Consider the following 14,773-nt stretch of genomic DNA (forward strand, 5'->3'; position numbering starts at 1 on the left):
TATAACCTTTACATATCCTCCAGTATATGTTAATCGTCTCTAGGTTATTTATAATACCAAACACAATGTAAATACTACGTAAATATGTGTTATCTTGTATTTATAGTTGTATTATTTTTTATTGTTGTAGTTTTTTTTTTTATTGAGTTGTTTGGTTTTGGCTTTGGTTTTTTGAGACAGAGTCTCACTCTATCATCAAGGCTATAGTGCAGTGGCACAATCACAGCTTACTGCAGCCTCAACTTCCTGGGCTGAAGTGATTCTCCCCTCTCAGCCTCCTGAGTAGCTGGGACCACAGATGTGCACCACCATGCCTGGCTAATTTTTTTTATTTTTTAAGGGGTCTGGCTATGTTGCCCAGGCTGGTCTTGAACTCCTGAGCTCAAGCAATCCTCTCACCTTGGCCTCCCAAAGCACTGGGATTATAAGAGTGAGCCATCACACCCAGCCTATTGAGGTTTTTTTCTGAATATTTTAGACCCATGGTTGGTTGAATCTGAGGACGCTGAACCCCCAGATATGGAGAGCCAACTATACTTAATGCTGCATTACCAGTACTTAAGTCAGGTGATAGAAGCACTAAACTTTCAATAGTAGCTTTGAGAAACAGCCAGGAACCACCAGCCACTCCTTTCCCCAGATCCACATGAAGTTCATTTCTGGGTCTGGGACCTCATGCCCATCTTAAAAATATCTTGGTTTGTTAGCTAAAGAACTAACTTCTAGGGCTAAGACAAAACTGTATTTAATTCATCTTTTTCTAACAGCCCGCCTGATATTACAGACTTTTCAAAAGAACAAAGATTGCCTTCAAGTGTTTTTGCAAAAAAAAAAAAACATGAATTGTAGTGGCTGGAAAATAAAGGCTGCCAACCTGACATCTTTCTTTCCCTATGTGCCCTCTCTAGAGCATGAGGGAGTGTGGCCAACAGGGGCTGATTAAGTAGCACTGCTCCTTTCGGCTAAAACAGGGCTTCTCCTGCTAGAAGTTTCAGGAATGTGCAGGAATGTTAATATTTGTATGTGTTTGAAAGGAAGTCTCTGAGGACCCCGGGGTCCTTGGCTGGCAGTGGTATGATTCAAACGCCTACTAAGGTACTTTCACTTCTTTCTTGCTTTATTATAGACGTCTCCTCCAAATAACCACTAGGTGGCAGGCAAACCACAGCTGATAAACCACCGGGTTTCCAAGGTGGCCAGAAAGAGGAATTGAACTGCTTCTCCCCGATTCTCCGCACACCCGTATTTCCCTGTGCATACTGCCCGATGAACCCAACAGTTTGCCAGCAGGCTTACTTCTTCTCCAGGCTGTCCATGTATTCTTTCTTCTTTCTCCTACTTTCCTGAGCAGAAATCTGAGAGAGAGGAGTGGGAGGAGAATGATTAATTTCCAGCTCTGTAAGTAAACCAGTTAAGATGGGAGGTGGTCAGCGTAGAAGTCACCAAAGCCCTGCTTACTTCTGCAAGCTGCTTGCCATTTGTTTAAGCTGCTGGTTCATTGACTAGTCTGTCCTCCCGGGTTTCTAGCTGCCAAACTCACACCTACTTTCCTACAAACCAGGCCACCAGTAAAATGGACACTGAGTGGCCAGGAGCAGTGGCTTACGCCTGTAATCCCAACACTTTGGGAGGCTGAGGTGGACGGATCACTTGAGGTCAGGAGTTCGAGACCAGCCTGGCCAACATGGTGAAACCCTGTCTCCATTAAAAATACAAAAAAATGGCAGGCGCAGTGGCTCTAGCCTGTAATCCCAGCACTTTGGGAGGCCAAGGCAGGTAGATCACCTGAGGTCAGGAGTTCAAGACCAGCCTGGGCAACATGGTAAAACCCCGTCTACTAAAAATACAAAAATTAGCTGGGCGTGGTGGTGCATGCTTGTAATCCCAGCTAATTGGGAGGCTGAGGCAAGAGAATCGCTTGAGTCCGGGAGGCAGAGGTTGCAGTGAGCTGACATTGTGCCACTGCACTCCAGCCTAGGTGACAGAGAGAGACTCCATCTCAAAACAAAAAACAAAAAACAAAAAAATTAGCCGGGCATGGTGGCACACGTCTGTGGTTCCAGATGCTTGGGAGGCTGAGGTAGGAGAATCACTTGAACCTGGGAGGCAGAGGTTGCAGTGAGCCGAGATCATGCCACTACACTCCAGCCTGGGTGACAGAGTGAGACTCTGTATGAAAAAAAAAAAAGAAAGAAAAGAAAACAATGGACACTGAGTGAAGAGCCAGGCCAGAACATGTGGCTCACAAACCATCAGTGTGGTCTCAGATAAATGAGTTTAACTCCTGGACCTCTGCTGGCTGAAGTACATCTATAAAATAAGAGAGCTGGCTTGGTCATACATCAACTTGCTGCTGGTTCCGCACATGGATAGAGTGACACTAAGCTCTTGTCTTCCTTCCCTCTTTGCCCCCTCCCTCCTGGTAGGCCTGCGCCTCAGCCATCCCCCTGGTTTTCATCAGCCCTGCTCAGCACTGAGGGGCCCAGGGGTAGGAGACTACTGAGTCCAAATATAGACCAGCAAACTGCAGAAGTTTTGTAATCACAAAATCCTACCAAGAAAAAAAAATTAACCAAGCACTTGCAATGTATTTGTATCTTATATATATATAATACATATATATGCTGTATTTTATATAGATACATACAGTACATATATATGTCTACTAGAGGAAACTATTGTATATATCATACACCCAAAATTTAAAAGGCTGAGTTAAAAAAAAAAAAAAAAAACTAGATGGAAATTCTAATAGCTTCCTCCCACCCGTGAATGTATCATCGTGGGCACCAAGGAGGTAGATACTGATTTGGGAGTCTGCTGGCCTCAAGAGGGATGGGATGGGCTGGAGGAAGAGAGGGGCAAGTGGTGAGGGTGCTCCTCCCAGGGCTTAGGGAAGGGAAGGGCTGGGCCTTGGTCTCCACCATGGGATGGGGTAGTGCTGGCCATTGGGAAGGCAGGGAAGGGGATGCTGACTCGATTCTGCTCGTCTCTGCTCTAGAAGTGCCTAGATTTGAAGAGCTCACCTTATTCTTGATCTTCCTCCGAATTTTCTTCAGGGCCTTCTCCTCTGATTTTGACAGGGGCAATTTGGTGGGGATGGGATAGCCCTCAGCAATCAGGGTCCTCTTCTCCTCCTCTGTCAGGACCAGAGGGCCTGATCCCTGAAGTTTCTGTGCAGACCAAGGAGCAGAAAAGGGTCAAAGAAAAAGAACTGGGACCACTGAAGAATCACCTCCCAATGGGGTGATGAGAATCTGTTAACAATGTCTTACAGAAGGCTCTGAGACAAGGATGCCCCATCTGCTTTGGGTGATAGATGGGTATTCTGAAGGGCATGGGAAGATGGGGAAGACACCCCATGTGAGTGTTATAACCTAGGGATTATAATTCAAGGGAAAGAATAAAGAAGCCTCCACCCATTATTTCCCGGGAAGCACTCCACTTGCTAAAACATGAAAAGAAAAACAGAGAAGTCATTTCCCACATCCCTAGAGATTTCCTGGCCTTGGAGTGATGAAGGATTCATTTGCAGCCCTGCTTTGTGCAAGAGTTTTGTTGTTCTCCTTCTGAAAATGCAATTTTATAAGGTGCTCTCTACACACCAGGAGTCATTTCTCTCCTCCACTTTTAGCTAAGGGTGCAGAGCACCCAGGGACATACCTGCAGACTCTTTCCACAGAAGCCTCTGGCTTCAGCAGTTTCAGAATGTCCATCAGCAATGAAGACAAGAACAGTAGGACATCTCATGGAACCCACAGTAGAATGGCATGTTTATTATAATTAATCAAACAGAGTCCCTATTGCACTTTAGCTCTATACTAAATGCCATGGAGGACTCAAAACAAACCCTACCTCTCAAGTAGCTTGTGATCAAGACTGTGAGACTGAATTGATACCCATGAAAGGATAAGAGTAATTAAATGCTAAACTGTAATCTTAGCTGATATGGTTTGGCTCTGTGTCCCCACCCAAATCTCATTTTATAGCTTCCATAATTCCCACATGTTGTGGGAGGGACCCAGTGGGAGATGACTGAATTAAGGGGTGAGTCTTTCCTGTGCTGCTCTTGTGAGAGTGAATGAATCTCACAAGATCTGTTGGTTTTAAAAAACAGGAGTTGCACTGCACAAGCTCTCTCTTTGCCTGCTGCCATCCATGTAAGACATGACTTGCTCCTCCTTGCCTTCCACCATGATTGTGAGGCTTCCCTAGCCACGTGGAACTGTAAGTCCAATTAAACCTCTTTCTCTTGTAAAGTGCCCAATCTCGGGTATGTCTTTATCAGCAGCGTGAAAATGGACTAATACATTAGCTAAAGGTGTACTAAAAATTTGAAGTAAGAGAACACTGCTATGAGTTGTGTGATCAGGAAACGTTTAGGGCAGGAGATGAGATTTGAATTGGGCATCCTGAAAGAAAGGGGATGATTTACATAAGAGAGAGGAGTGCATTCTAAGCAAAAGGCAGTATTTTGAAAAGTCACTGAAGAAGCCACTGCCTAGTGTGGGTAAGGAGTTCTTGAAGCAGCGGAGGGTTGGATACCTGATAATGAGTAAAGGTGTCAGGGCTTGGTGCCAACAGGTAATAGGGAAACACAATATAGTTGCTGGGCAAGCATCTGACATGGGGAAGAGTTCCTCCATAAACATGTACAATGGACAGATCATAGTAGTACACACAGGTATATAGGATACAAGCTATTCTAGTAATCCAAGGAGTGAAGTCAGGTTCAAGTTGAAAAGGTGAAGAAAGAGTGGAAGGGTGAATTCCCTTGTCCTCAGTAATGATGAAATATAAGAATGTGGTTACAGATCTAGAACTTTCAGGGACAGAATCAATATAAATTTTCAAAGTTATGTTAATTAATGGACAGATAGTACTTACAGAATTTTAAAACATCTCATTTCATTTAAATTTTCTAGCTGTGATATTGTAAATTCAAAATAGCTGATTATAATTTTTAAAATTTCACAGAAATCAATTCACTCCTAGAACAATAAGAAGTAACAATCTATTCTTCTTTATTATGGTGTCCTCATGTATGTGAGGGATGAACGAGGGGTTTTGATGTCTGATCTGAGTTTCTGGGTTAAGAGTCATAAGACACACAGAAAAGGCTTAAACTGCTTTGACCTTTAGGCATCAAAGAAATTAATCTCAGAGTAATTTTTAAGTTCACCAAAAATTGCTTCTTTAAAATATAAAAGGTATTTCCTATGACATAGGTCACAAGGACCATTAAATTAATGCAAATATTTATGATAGAACTTTGAGGAGAAAAACCCCAAATTTTTATTCCTCATGTCTATAGCTCTGTAAAATAAACATATGAATAAAAACTGGAAGTGTGCATGTGAAAAGGAAGAGAATTGTGGTAGTAAAAGGTGAGATGTGCGGGCAGTTCCTAGAAAGTGTTCTTTAGGGTTGACATCACTCTGCTTTCGCCATTAAACAGAAACTTCTTGACAAAAGTAAAAACCAAACAGCCTTGAGTGGTCCTGCTCTGGATACAGCCCCAGGGGAATGAATGGAGAGGGTTCCCTTTGGTCCAGGAATGCCCGCTGCATACTTACATGAGGAGCTGTGAGGAGAGGGGAGCTGGAGAGGGCGGAAGGGGCCCGGGGTGCAGCTCTGGAGGGGCTGTGGGTCTGAGGCAGGCTGAAGGGGTGCAGGCGTGGGTTGGGACTCAGGCTGCCCTCTGAGTCACTGCCGTGACTGCTCGGAGGGGTGGGCGGCAAATGCAGGTGGTCCACTGGGGCTGCAAAAAAGGAAGCACATCTCATCCATCCCAGAGCCACAAATCAGGACACAACTGATTTGTGGAATAGCAAACTAAAGTGCGAGGGGCCTCCATGAGCTGACCCAGACAGATCTCCAAGGTGCAGAGCGTGGATACTGGAGTCCTCCTTTTGTACCAAAAAGGAGAGAAAGAGGATATAGACCCACATTTGCTTATACTGGCAGAAAGAAACACTGGAAGTGAATACAAGAAACCAATACACATGCGACCAGGGGCCAGGCAAGGTGGCTCATGGCTGTAAGCCCAGCACTTTGGGAGGCTGAGGTGGGCAGATCACCTGAGGTCAGGAGTTTGTGACCAGCCTGACCAACATGGCGAAACCCCATCTCTACTAAAAATACAAAATTAGCCTGGCGTGGTGGCACGTGCCTATAATCCCAGCTACTCAGGAGGCTGAGGCAGGAGAATCACTTGAACCCAGGAGGCAGAGATTGCAGTGAGCCGAGATCATGCTAAAATACAAAAAAAATTAGCCAGGTGTGGTGGCACACACCTATAGTCCCAGCTACTTGGGAGGCTGAGGCAGGAGAATTGCTTGAACCCAGGAGTTAGGGGTTGCAGTGAGCCAGGATCACACCACTGCCCTCCAGCCTGGGTGACAGAGCGAGAATCCATCTCAAAAAGCCGGAGTGGCTGCTTTGAAAAAAGCCAGTTTGTTTCTGGAGCAATGTGCGTGGTCATGCCCGCAGGCAAGACGCCAGGCATTCTTCATTCAGAAAACATGAAATCCATCTTCAGATACGGGAGTGAGCACAGGAAAAATAAGTGAGAGTGCAGTGGGGGAACTTTCTCCTCTAAAGTCTCCTGCGTCCTTCCTCAAGGAGGCACAACACCCTCTCTGCCAGGGCCTATGGAGCCTTGGTCAGCGTCCATCAGGCATCTCCAGGGCAGCAGAGATGGGCTTCTGAAGGAGGAATCCAACCAGGCTTCCACGTGAATGAAAGCACTCTTGGGTCTCACTGTTCTTTCTGAACAGTGCACATTTCTGTTGTACCAGCCACTGCTGCTGAGCCAAGGGAGATAACTGCAGGTAAACGCTTCACTCCTGGAGCCCCCAGGACAATGGATTCCTCTGTACGGCAGCCCCGTGGTGGGCATGGCCCACACAGCTGGTTCTGCTCGGCCAGAGAACTAACTGCTGAAGGCCACGGGAAGCCTCAGCACATCACCTCCTTGTCCCTTCTTCCAATGGAGACCACCCAACATACTATGGATGGGAAGGGCCCTCCTGAGACACAACAACTGACCCAAAAAAGATGACCTTACCCATAGCTGCCTGATATGGTTTGGCTGTGTCCCCACCCAAATCTCCTTGAATTGTAGCTCCCATAATTCCCACATGTGGTGGGAGGGACCCAGTGGGAGATCACTGAATCATGGGGGCAGTTTCCCCCATACTGTTTTTGTGGTAGTAAATAAGCCTCATGAGATCTGATGAAACCCCTTTTGCTTGGTTCTCATTTTCTCTCTTGCCTGACGCCTTGTAAAATGTGCCTTTCGCTTTCCACCACGATTGTGAGGCCTCCTTATCCACGTGGAACTGTGAGGCCATTAAACCTCTTTTTCTGCATAAATTGCCCAGTCTCGGGTACTTTATCAGCAGCATGAAAACGGACTAATACGCTGCCCTCAGAGAGGATGAGCAGCAATCAGCATCTCTCTCCTGCAGGAATACCTGAATAGCCGAGGCCACAACAGGCAATGCCCCCTCAGCCAACCCTGGTCCCCCCGGCCCTGGCATGCTTTTTTTCTTCTCTCTCTCATTGCAATTCCCTGTCTCTCTCCCACCCTTTCTTTCTCTTTCTGCCACATACAGCTTTTCTCTAGATGTTTCCTCTTTCCCTTTTTCTCTGCCAGTCTTGCCAAAGAGGTCCCTGGGCTTTTTAGTCTCTGTGGGCACTCTTAAAGCTAAAGAAATATGCTAAAATAATCCTAATCGCGCTATTCGCACTACTGCCACAGGTGCAGGCAGCCCAGGAAGGGAAAATATGCAGATGCTTGGCTAAGAGTGAGGAGTCCTAAGCGTGTTAATCAAGGTTTCTCGAATGCCATGAATATTATGGCACTTCATGGTTTAAAAACAAAAAAACAAACAAACAAAAAAACGGGAAGCAGACGAACCTAATAGGGGCTTTGTGCTGTTACAATCCCAAGAACAAGCGAGGAGTACCTAGAGCCACCCTGTCCCTTTCACTTGGTAGGGGCCAAATTATTCTAATACCATTCTCCCGTCCAAGCAGAGGGCACCCCACAAAAGACAGAAAGAGAATGTGAAGCAAGTGAAGCAAGTAAAATCTTGTCTTTCCTATCTATTAAGAGCTACAGAGCTGGCCAGAGGTGCCTCAGGATCAGATTTCTAAATATCATTTGAAATGCTGCTTTTGGGTTACTGCAAGGTCTGGGGACAACAAGCTACTGTGCCTAGAAACTGATGCAGTGAAGGATATTGAATTTCCTTATCTCAGTTTATCCAGGATAATGAGGAAGGGCTGTCCTTAACTTCATTCTTGAAACATTTCTCCTCCAATAACCCTGGATTCAGAAGCCACTATGGGATTCATTGTTATGGTGATGACACTTCTGAACCACATCACAGCATAAATTAAAAGAGTAAGATGCATTTGATAGTAATAACTGGTGTTATACAAACGAAAGCAATTACTTTGAAGCAGTACATAAAGCTGAAAGGCACTACTGTCTGTCACTCAGTGCAAAGACATAGTGTCTCAATATGGATTCTAAGTATTATTAACTTTTACTAAGTAAATAAGTATTATTTACTAAGTAGTATTTACTAAGTATTATTTCACTAAGTATTATTAACTTTTAAAATTTAATCCTTTCTTTATTGATAATAAAGGCAAATAAAGGGCCAGCCCTGATTACATTGTTACAAACCAAATCCTGAGTTAGTTTCTAATGGAATGAAGACAGATGATATTTTCATGAGAAGTGCTCATATGTAAACATCCTCACATTTATATACCGTAGCAAATATACCTTTTCGGTGACAACTGTATAAGCCAATTTCTTATTTGTTGACCACAGTAGTGAACTGTACTTTGAAATTTGTACTGAAAGTATGGGACCGGGTGAGGTGGCACATGCCTTTAATCCTAACACTTTGGGAGGCCAAGATGGGAGGATCACTTGAGCTCAGGAGTTTCAGACCAGCCTGGGCAACATGGTGAAATCCTATCTCTACAAAAAATACAAAATTTAGCTGGGCATGGTGGTGCATGTCTGCAGTCCCCGCTACTTGGGAGGCTGAGGTGGGAGAATCGCTTGAACCCATGAGGTTGAGGTTGCCATGAGTCATGATGGCACTACTACACTCCAGCCTGAGCAACAGAGTAAGACCCTGTTTCACACACAAAAAATAAATAAATAAAAAGTATGAATGAAAAGGGAAGTGATGGCATGAGTGAAGGCACAGAAGTGAGAAGAGCAGGATGTATGCCGGAGAATCTGCATACGCAAGGCAGAGAGAGCTTCATTAGACCTTATGAGGCTCAGGGGTCTGCATCCAGGATTCCTAACTATGGGCTTCATAGGAGAACAAAGAGGGAGAAACTCAGAAAGAAACTGACATAGAGAAAGATAAATATAGAAATATAACAACCTTGGCCAGGCGTGGTGGCTTATGCCTGTAATCCCAGGACTTCAGGAGGCCGAAGCAGGCGGATTGCCTAAGGCTGGGAGTTCAAGACCAGCCTGACCAATGTGGCAAAACCTCGTCTCTACTAAAAATACCAAAATTAGCTGGGTGTGGTGGTGCACACCTGTAATCCCAGCTTCTCAGGAGGCTGAGGCACAAGAATCGCTTGAACCTGGGAGGCAGAGGTTGCAGTGAGCCGAGACGGTGCCATTGCACTCCAGCCTGGTAACAGAGTGAGACTCTGTCTCAAAAAAAAAAAAAAAGTATGATCACCTCAAGGATGTGTTAATTCTAAATGGATAGATGTCAAGAAGCCCAAAAAGATGCACAATTGTGAACCATGAACATGACCAAATAGAGAAGGGGCTCCTTGCAATAGTTGTCATTCAAAGTCAATGTTTACAAACAATGAATTGGCCACATAATTAATTGTGAATTTACTTCACAAAGAGTTGAAACCAGAGTTGTTTGAAATAAGCAAGGTGCTTTTGTAGATGGTTGTTGATTTGTGGGGCTATATAGGGTTCACGCCTGGATGAATAAGGGCTGCAGTTCTCTTGTTCGATAGTGTTTGTAGTAGCAGTCCATAAAAGTTTTGAAAAATATCACCCTGGCTAGAAGTAAAAGTATGGTAACACTTAGCTGAAACTTAATCCTGTGCATATATGGGAAAATAATATTTAGCTTGCAAAATTTTTATTTGGAAGCAAAATTTTTATTTTTTAAGAACAGAGCTATTTCATAAAGCCAGCTACAACATCTGTGGTACAAACTCATCCCAGCTCTCTCGCCATATTCCCTCTCTGTAGACCCAGACACCATACCCATAACCCAAAGGGACACAGGGAGGGCAGACAGACCTTCTTTAGGAGAGAAGTTAAGAAACTGATCCACTTCATGAGGCTCCAGCTTAATTTTAGGAATAATGGTCTGGCACGAGGAATCAACCTGGAGGAAGAATTTCAAACACAATTTTTAAAAACCAATCACAGCCTTGAAGACACATGCAGGAGAGCTATTTGTCACCTGTGTCTTCCTCTCGGGACAGCCCTGCCTATCCTGGAGAATAGCTGAGTGTAGGCAGCTTCCCTGACAGGGAGTCATTTTAGTTCTTAACCTTTTTCTCATTGCCAAACTTGGCATTACAGCTGACAGGACCTTCAGAACTTACTTGAGACCACCCTGGGTAACATAGTGAGACACCGTCTCCCCAAAAAACACAAAAATTAGCCAGTTGTGATGGCATGCACCTGCAGTCCCAGCTACTTGGGAGGCTGAGGCAGGAGAATCACTTGAACCCAGGAGAATCACTTGAACCCAGGAATTTGAGGCTGCAGCGAGCTGTGATCATACCATTGCACTCCAGCCTAGGTAACAGAGTGAGACCCTATCTCAAAAAAAAAAAAAAGAAAAAAGAAAAAAAAAGAAAAAGAAAAACACTCAGAACTCTAAAGTTGAAAGCCAAATGCTCAAGCCCAAACTATATCAATACTCTTTTCTATGTTTTTATAGTACTATAAAGGCATTTTATTACAAAATATTCTGGTACTTTTTTTTTTGGTGGCATCATTCTGCTAACTTTATTCTTTACACATAGTTTGGGTAAAGTAAGAACCAAACACTGCTTCCACTCCCCCTATCCTCACTCCACTTGGGGGCTTTAAAAAGCAACTTATAGTTGATACTGGTAAGGATTCCCAAGACTACAGAATTTAGTTGTAGAGCGTAACTGTGCATTTGATCACTGAAAGAAAATAAGAGACCTTCTAAGAGGTGGTGACCTTAGCAGAATAAGGAGGGGCCAGGGGGTCTCTTATCCCAGTTCAGCCTCACACCAGCCTGGGAGTTTTCCCTGCCTGCAACGTAAAGCAGCCTGTAAATTACATATAGCCACAATGCACTTAAATCGAGTCAATCACCATGGAAAATGGGAACTAAATTTTAAAGAGTCAAAGGCCTCCACCAGCTTGCCCTGGGGTAGGGACTGTGCACCAAGCCACATCCTTTCTCTTATATATAACTTTATTAATATTAATAATTAATAATGTTATAATACAATTAATATAATTATTAATAATATTAATGATGTTATTATTAAGGCTTCCTAATGACTGATGGTATCTAATCATGAAAATCCTGGTAGGGAAAGGAGAAAAGTTATCTGGCCCATACACAGGAGCAAGGCCATGCCTCTGAGCTTTGCTAGTTACGTACTTTACAATAATTCAACTAGGCCGGGCATGTGGCTCACGCCTGTAATCCCAACACTTTGGGACGCTGAGGTGGGCGGATCACTTAAAGTCAGGAGTTCGAGACCAGCGTGGCCAACATGGTAAAACCCCATCTCTACTAAAAATACAAAAATTAGCCAGGCGTGGTGGCTGGTGCCTGTAATCCCAGCTACCCGGGAGGCTGAGGCACAAGAATCACTGAACCCAGGAGGCGGAGGTTGCAGTGGGCTGACATCATGCCACTGCACTCCAGCTTGGGTGACAGAATGAGACTTCTGTCTCAAAAAAAAAAGTAATAAATAAAGTAACTAAAATTCTGTGGAGCAAGGAGACTAATATAGACCAGAGAGCCCAGCCTAATAAAGAGACTCAGGTAGCTACTGAGAAAGGAATCCTAGCACACTTGCAGAGGCCTCTGTCTACAACCCTTCATCATCTACACAGATGGACTGACAAGGGAGTAAGCAGTGACACTTTAATGAGTCTACTGATTCTGTGTTACCTTATTCTGAACAGGTAGACACTACATCTTTTTTTCTTTCTTTCTTTCTTTTTTTTTATTTATTGAGACAGAGTCTTGCTCTGTTGCCCAAGCTGGAGTGCAGTGGCTCGATCTCGGCTCTCTGCAGCTTCCGCCTCCCAAAGTGCTGGGATTATAGGCATGAGCCACCGTGCCTGGCTGCAGATAGACACTCTATCTGGCTCACAAGAAATCTGACTTAAGGAATGTTAATGAAGTTGTTGTTTATAACCTGAAGCTTTGAACTTAAGGGAAGCTAAGACAGGCTTCCAACACTTGCAAGAAGATGTACAAATACGATGCTGGTCCATGGCCAGACACTGGAAATATCCAGAAAGAAGGTAGAGTAGAATTAAATTCTACTTGCAGTAGGCATGGAATCTAGTAAGGAAAAAATCCTGATTTCTTATGCTTTCCACGGGTAACACAATAATAGGTGTTATTATTACTATTACTATTATTATAATGTTATTAATATTGTTAATATTATTCATACTATTATACGAATCAATACGTGGGACATTCCTGACTTGAGTAAGGACAACTCAGCATCTCACTAGGAAAGTAAAATATTACACAGGAGCTCACATTCCCAGTAGCCATGCACTGTAAGCCATGGATTACATCACCACCTCAATCACTCCCTTTCCACTGCTTAAAAATCAGTGCCATAGAGAATTTTTTTTTACCACAGATATTTTCTGTGTTTTTTATTTTGTAACAGTAATCAAAAAGAGAATGAAATCAGCTTAGCTACTAATTTTTTCTGAACAATGGCTTTAAAGGAAGTTGGCACCAAATCAACATACCCTTATTAAATGTATACATATGTATATACACACATATAAAGTTGCATGTCCTTAAATGTACACAGCCACTAACTCCAAAAAGATTAAACACCTTATTGGAGAATGAGGATCTATCTGTATCTTTTAATCCAACGTGTTTAAACAGACGAAAATTGAGCATACCCCAGTGTTCATTTCCAGAGGAGGTTCCTCCTTTTCCAACGGGGTGGAGATGGCTGTGATGGTCAGAGTGACAGACGGAACGAGTCCTGGGGGTGGTTCGTCTGTAATTGGCTCTGTCTTGATGGTTGTTGAAGGGAAGTCTGTAGACAGGTACCATTTCTCACTTTCCACCTCTTCTGCAGGAAAAAGACAAGCACACATGTGAACTTGTTCAGGGCATCAGGCATAAGCAAAACAAGCGACCACTAGTCTTTCTCCCCAAAAAAGCTCAGTGAAGGATGATTGAAAGTAGAATAAAAGAAAATGAAATATGTGAGGGAAAAGATTGATGGATATGAACAGCAAAGAAAGAATCTATACTTGTATTTGCTTGCATGTGAGTATGCCTAAAGAAACTCTGGAAGGAATCCATAGAAAAGAAAGAAACTTGGCTTCCTGAGAAAGGCAGAAAGAAACCTGGGTTGATGGGGAATAGAATAGGAGGGAGGATTTTGAATATGTAATGAGCTACTCTTTTTCGTTGTCAAATCATGTAAATGTACTATCTATTCAAAAATAGATAAATAAGCACATTTAAAAACATGAAAGAAAGAAGCAGCCGGGCACAGTGGCTCACGCAAGTAATCCCAGCACTTTGGGATGCCAAGGCAAGAGAATTGCTTGAGCCCATGAGTTCAACACCAACCTGGGCTACAATGCAAGACTCTGTCTCTACCAAAAAAAATTTTTAACTAGCTAGGTGCAGTGGTGAGCATCTGTGGTCCCAGCTACTTGGGAGGCTGAGGCAGGAGGATTGCTTAAACCAGGAAGTCAAGGCTTCAGTGAGCTGTGATCATGTCATTGTACTCCAGAGCCTGGGCAACAGAGTGAGACCCTGTCAAGAAAGAAAGAGAGAGAAAGGGAAGGGAGGGGGAGGGGGAGCGAGAGAAAGCAAGAGTGAGAGTGAGAGCGAGAGCGAGAGCGAGTGACAGCGAGAGCGACAGAGAGAGAGAAGCAAGCAAATGGTTGGTAACCAACGGGAGAAGATGAGAGAACATGGTGAGTAGGTCTCTCTCTCCTTCTCTCCAAAGGAAAGTTATTTGGTTTTTTGATATTTTTTCTTCTCACTCCATTTTTTTGTTTGTTTTTGTTCTCTTCTGTTTTCACTGTGATCCCACCAAGCCTTAAACCTAACTTAGACTTTCAGAGACTCTGCTCAGCCCTTTGGGAGACTTTGGTTTGTAATAACCATCTGCCCTTTGCTGAAATGGACAAAATACTCTTCCTGAGAAAACGGCTGCATCTTGGTGAGTCTGGGTCTTGTCTTTCCTGATTATCACCAGGCCTGGAGATAGCTAACAACCGAGAGACAAGACGGAACAGAGAGAGTGCCTCTGCCACTTAATGCACATTCTTCTCAGAGTCTAAGAGAATAAGAATTTGTATTTCTTAACAAGTTACTTTGGAGCTAGTGCTTAGCACTGCCTGGAAAAGCAGGGAGGAGGGAAGGAAAGGAAACGACCAGAGGGTTGGAAACAGCCACAGAACAAGACAAAGCAAGCCAAAGGCAACGTTCCTTAGCTGATACCAGTTTTACTAAAATGAGGCTAA

General features: G+C 43.8%; 1 protein-coding gene across 3 annotated transcripts in view; it reads right to left on the minus strand.

Moving 5' to 3' along the window:
• CREB3L2 (cAMP responsive element binding protein 3 like 2) overlaps positions 1 to 14,773 on the minus strand; it is a 126,873-nt gene that overhangs the window by 27,725 nt on the left and 84,375 nt on the right. For 2 of the 3 annotated variants that reach the window (XM_001148336.7, XM_063815639.1), the window contains exons 3-7: positions 13,184 to 13,359; positions 10,322 to 10,409; positions 5,577 to 5,761; positions 3,027 to 3,173; positions 1,297 to 1,355 (exon numbers count right to left, since the gene is read on the minus strand). In XM_001148336.7, coding sequence (XP_001148336.2) covers positions 1,297 to 1,355; positions 3,027 to 3,173; positions 5,577 to 5,761; positions 10,322 to 10,409; positions 13,184 to 13,359 — 655 coding nt within the window. The remainder of the gene's footprint in view (positions 1 to 1,296; positions 1,356 to 3,026; positions 3,174 to 5,576; positions 5,762 to 10,321; positions 10,410 to 13,183; positions 13,360 to 14,773) is intronic. The other variant, XM_009454291.5, reaches the window with a different exon arrangement.

The sequence above is a fragment of the Pan troglodytes genome, chromosome 6 (assembly GCF_028858775.2).
Source record: "Pan troglodytes isolate AG18354 chromosome 6, NHGRI_mPanTro3-v2.0_pri, whole genome shotgun sequence".
Lineage (NCBI taxonomy): Eukaryota > Metazoa > Chordata > Mammalia > Primates > Hominidae > Pan > Pan troglodytes.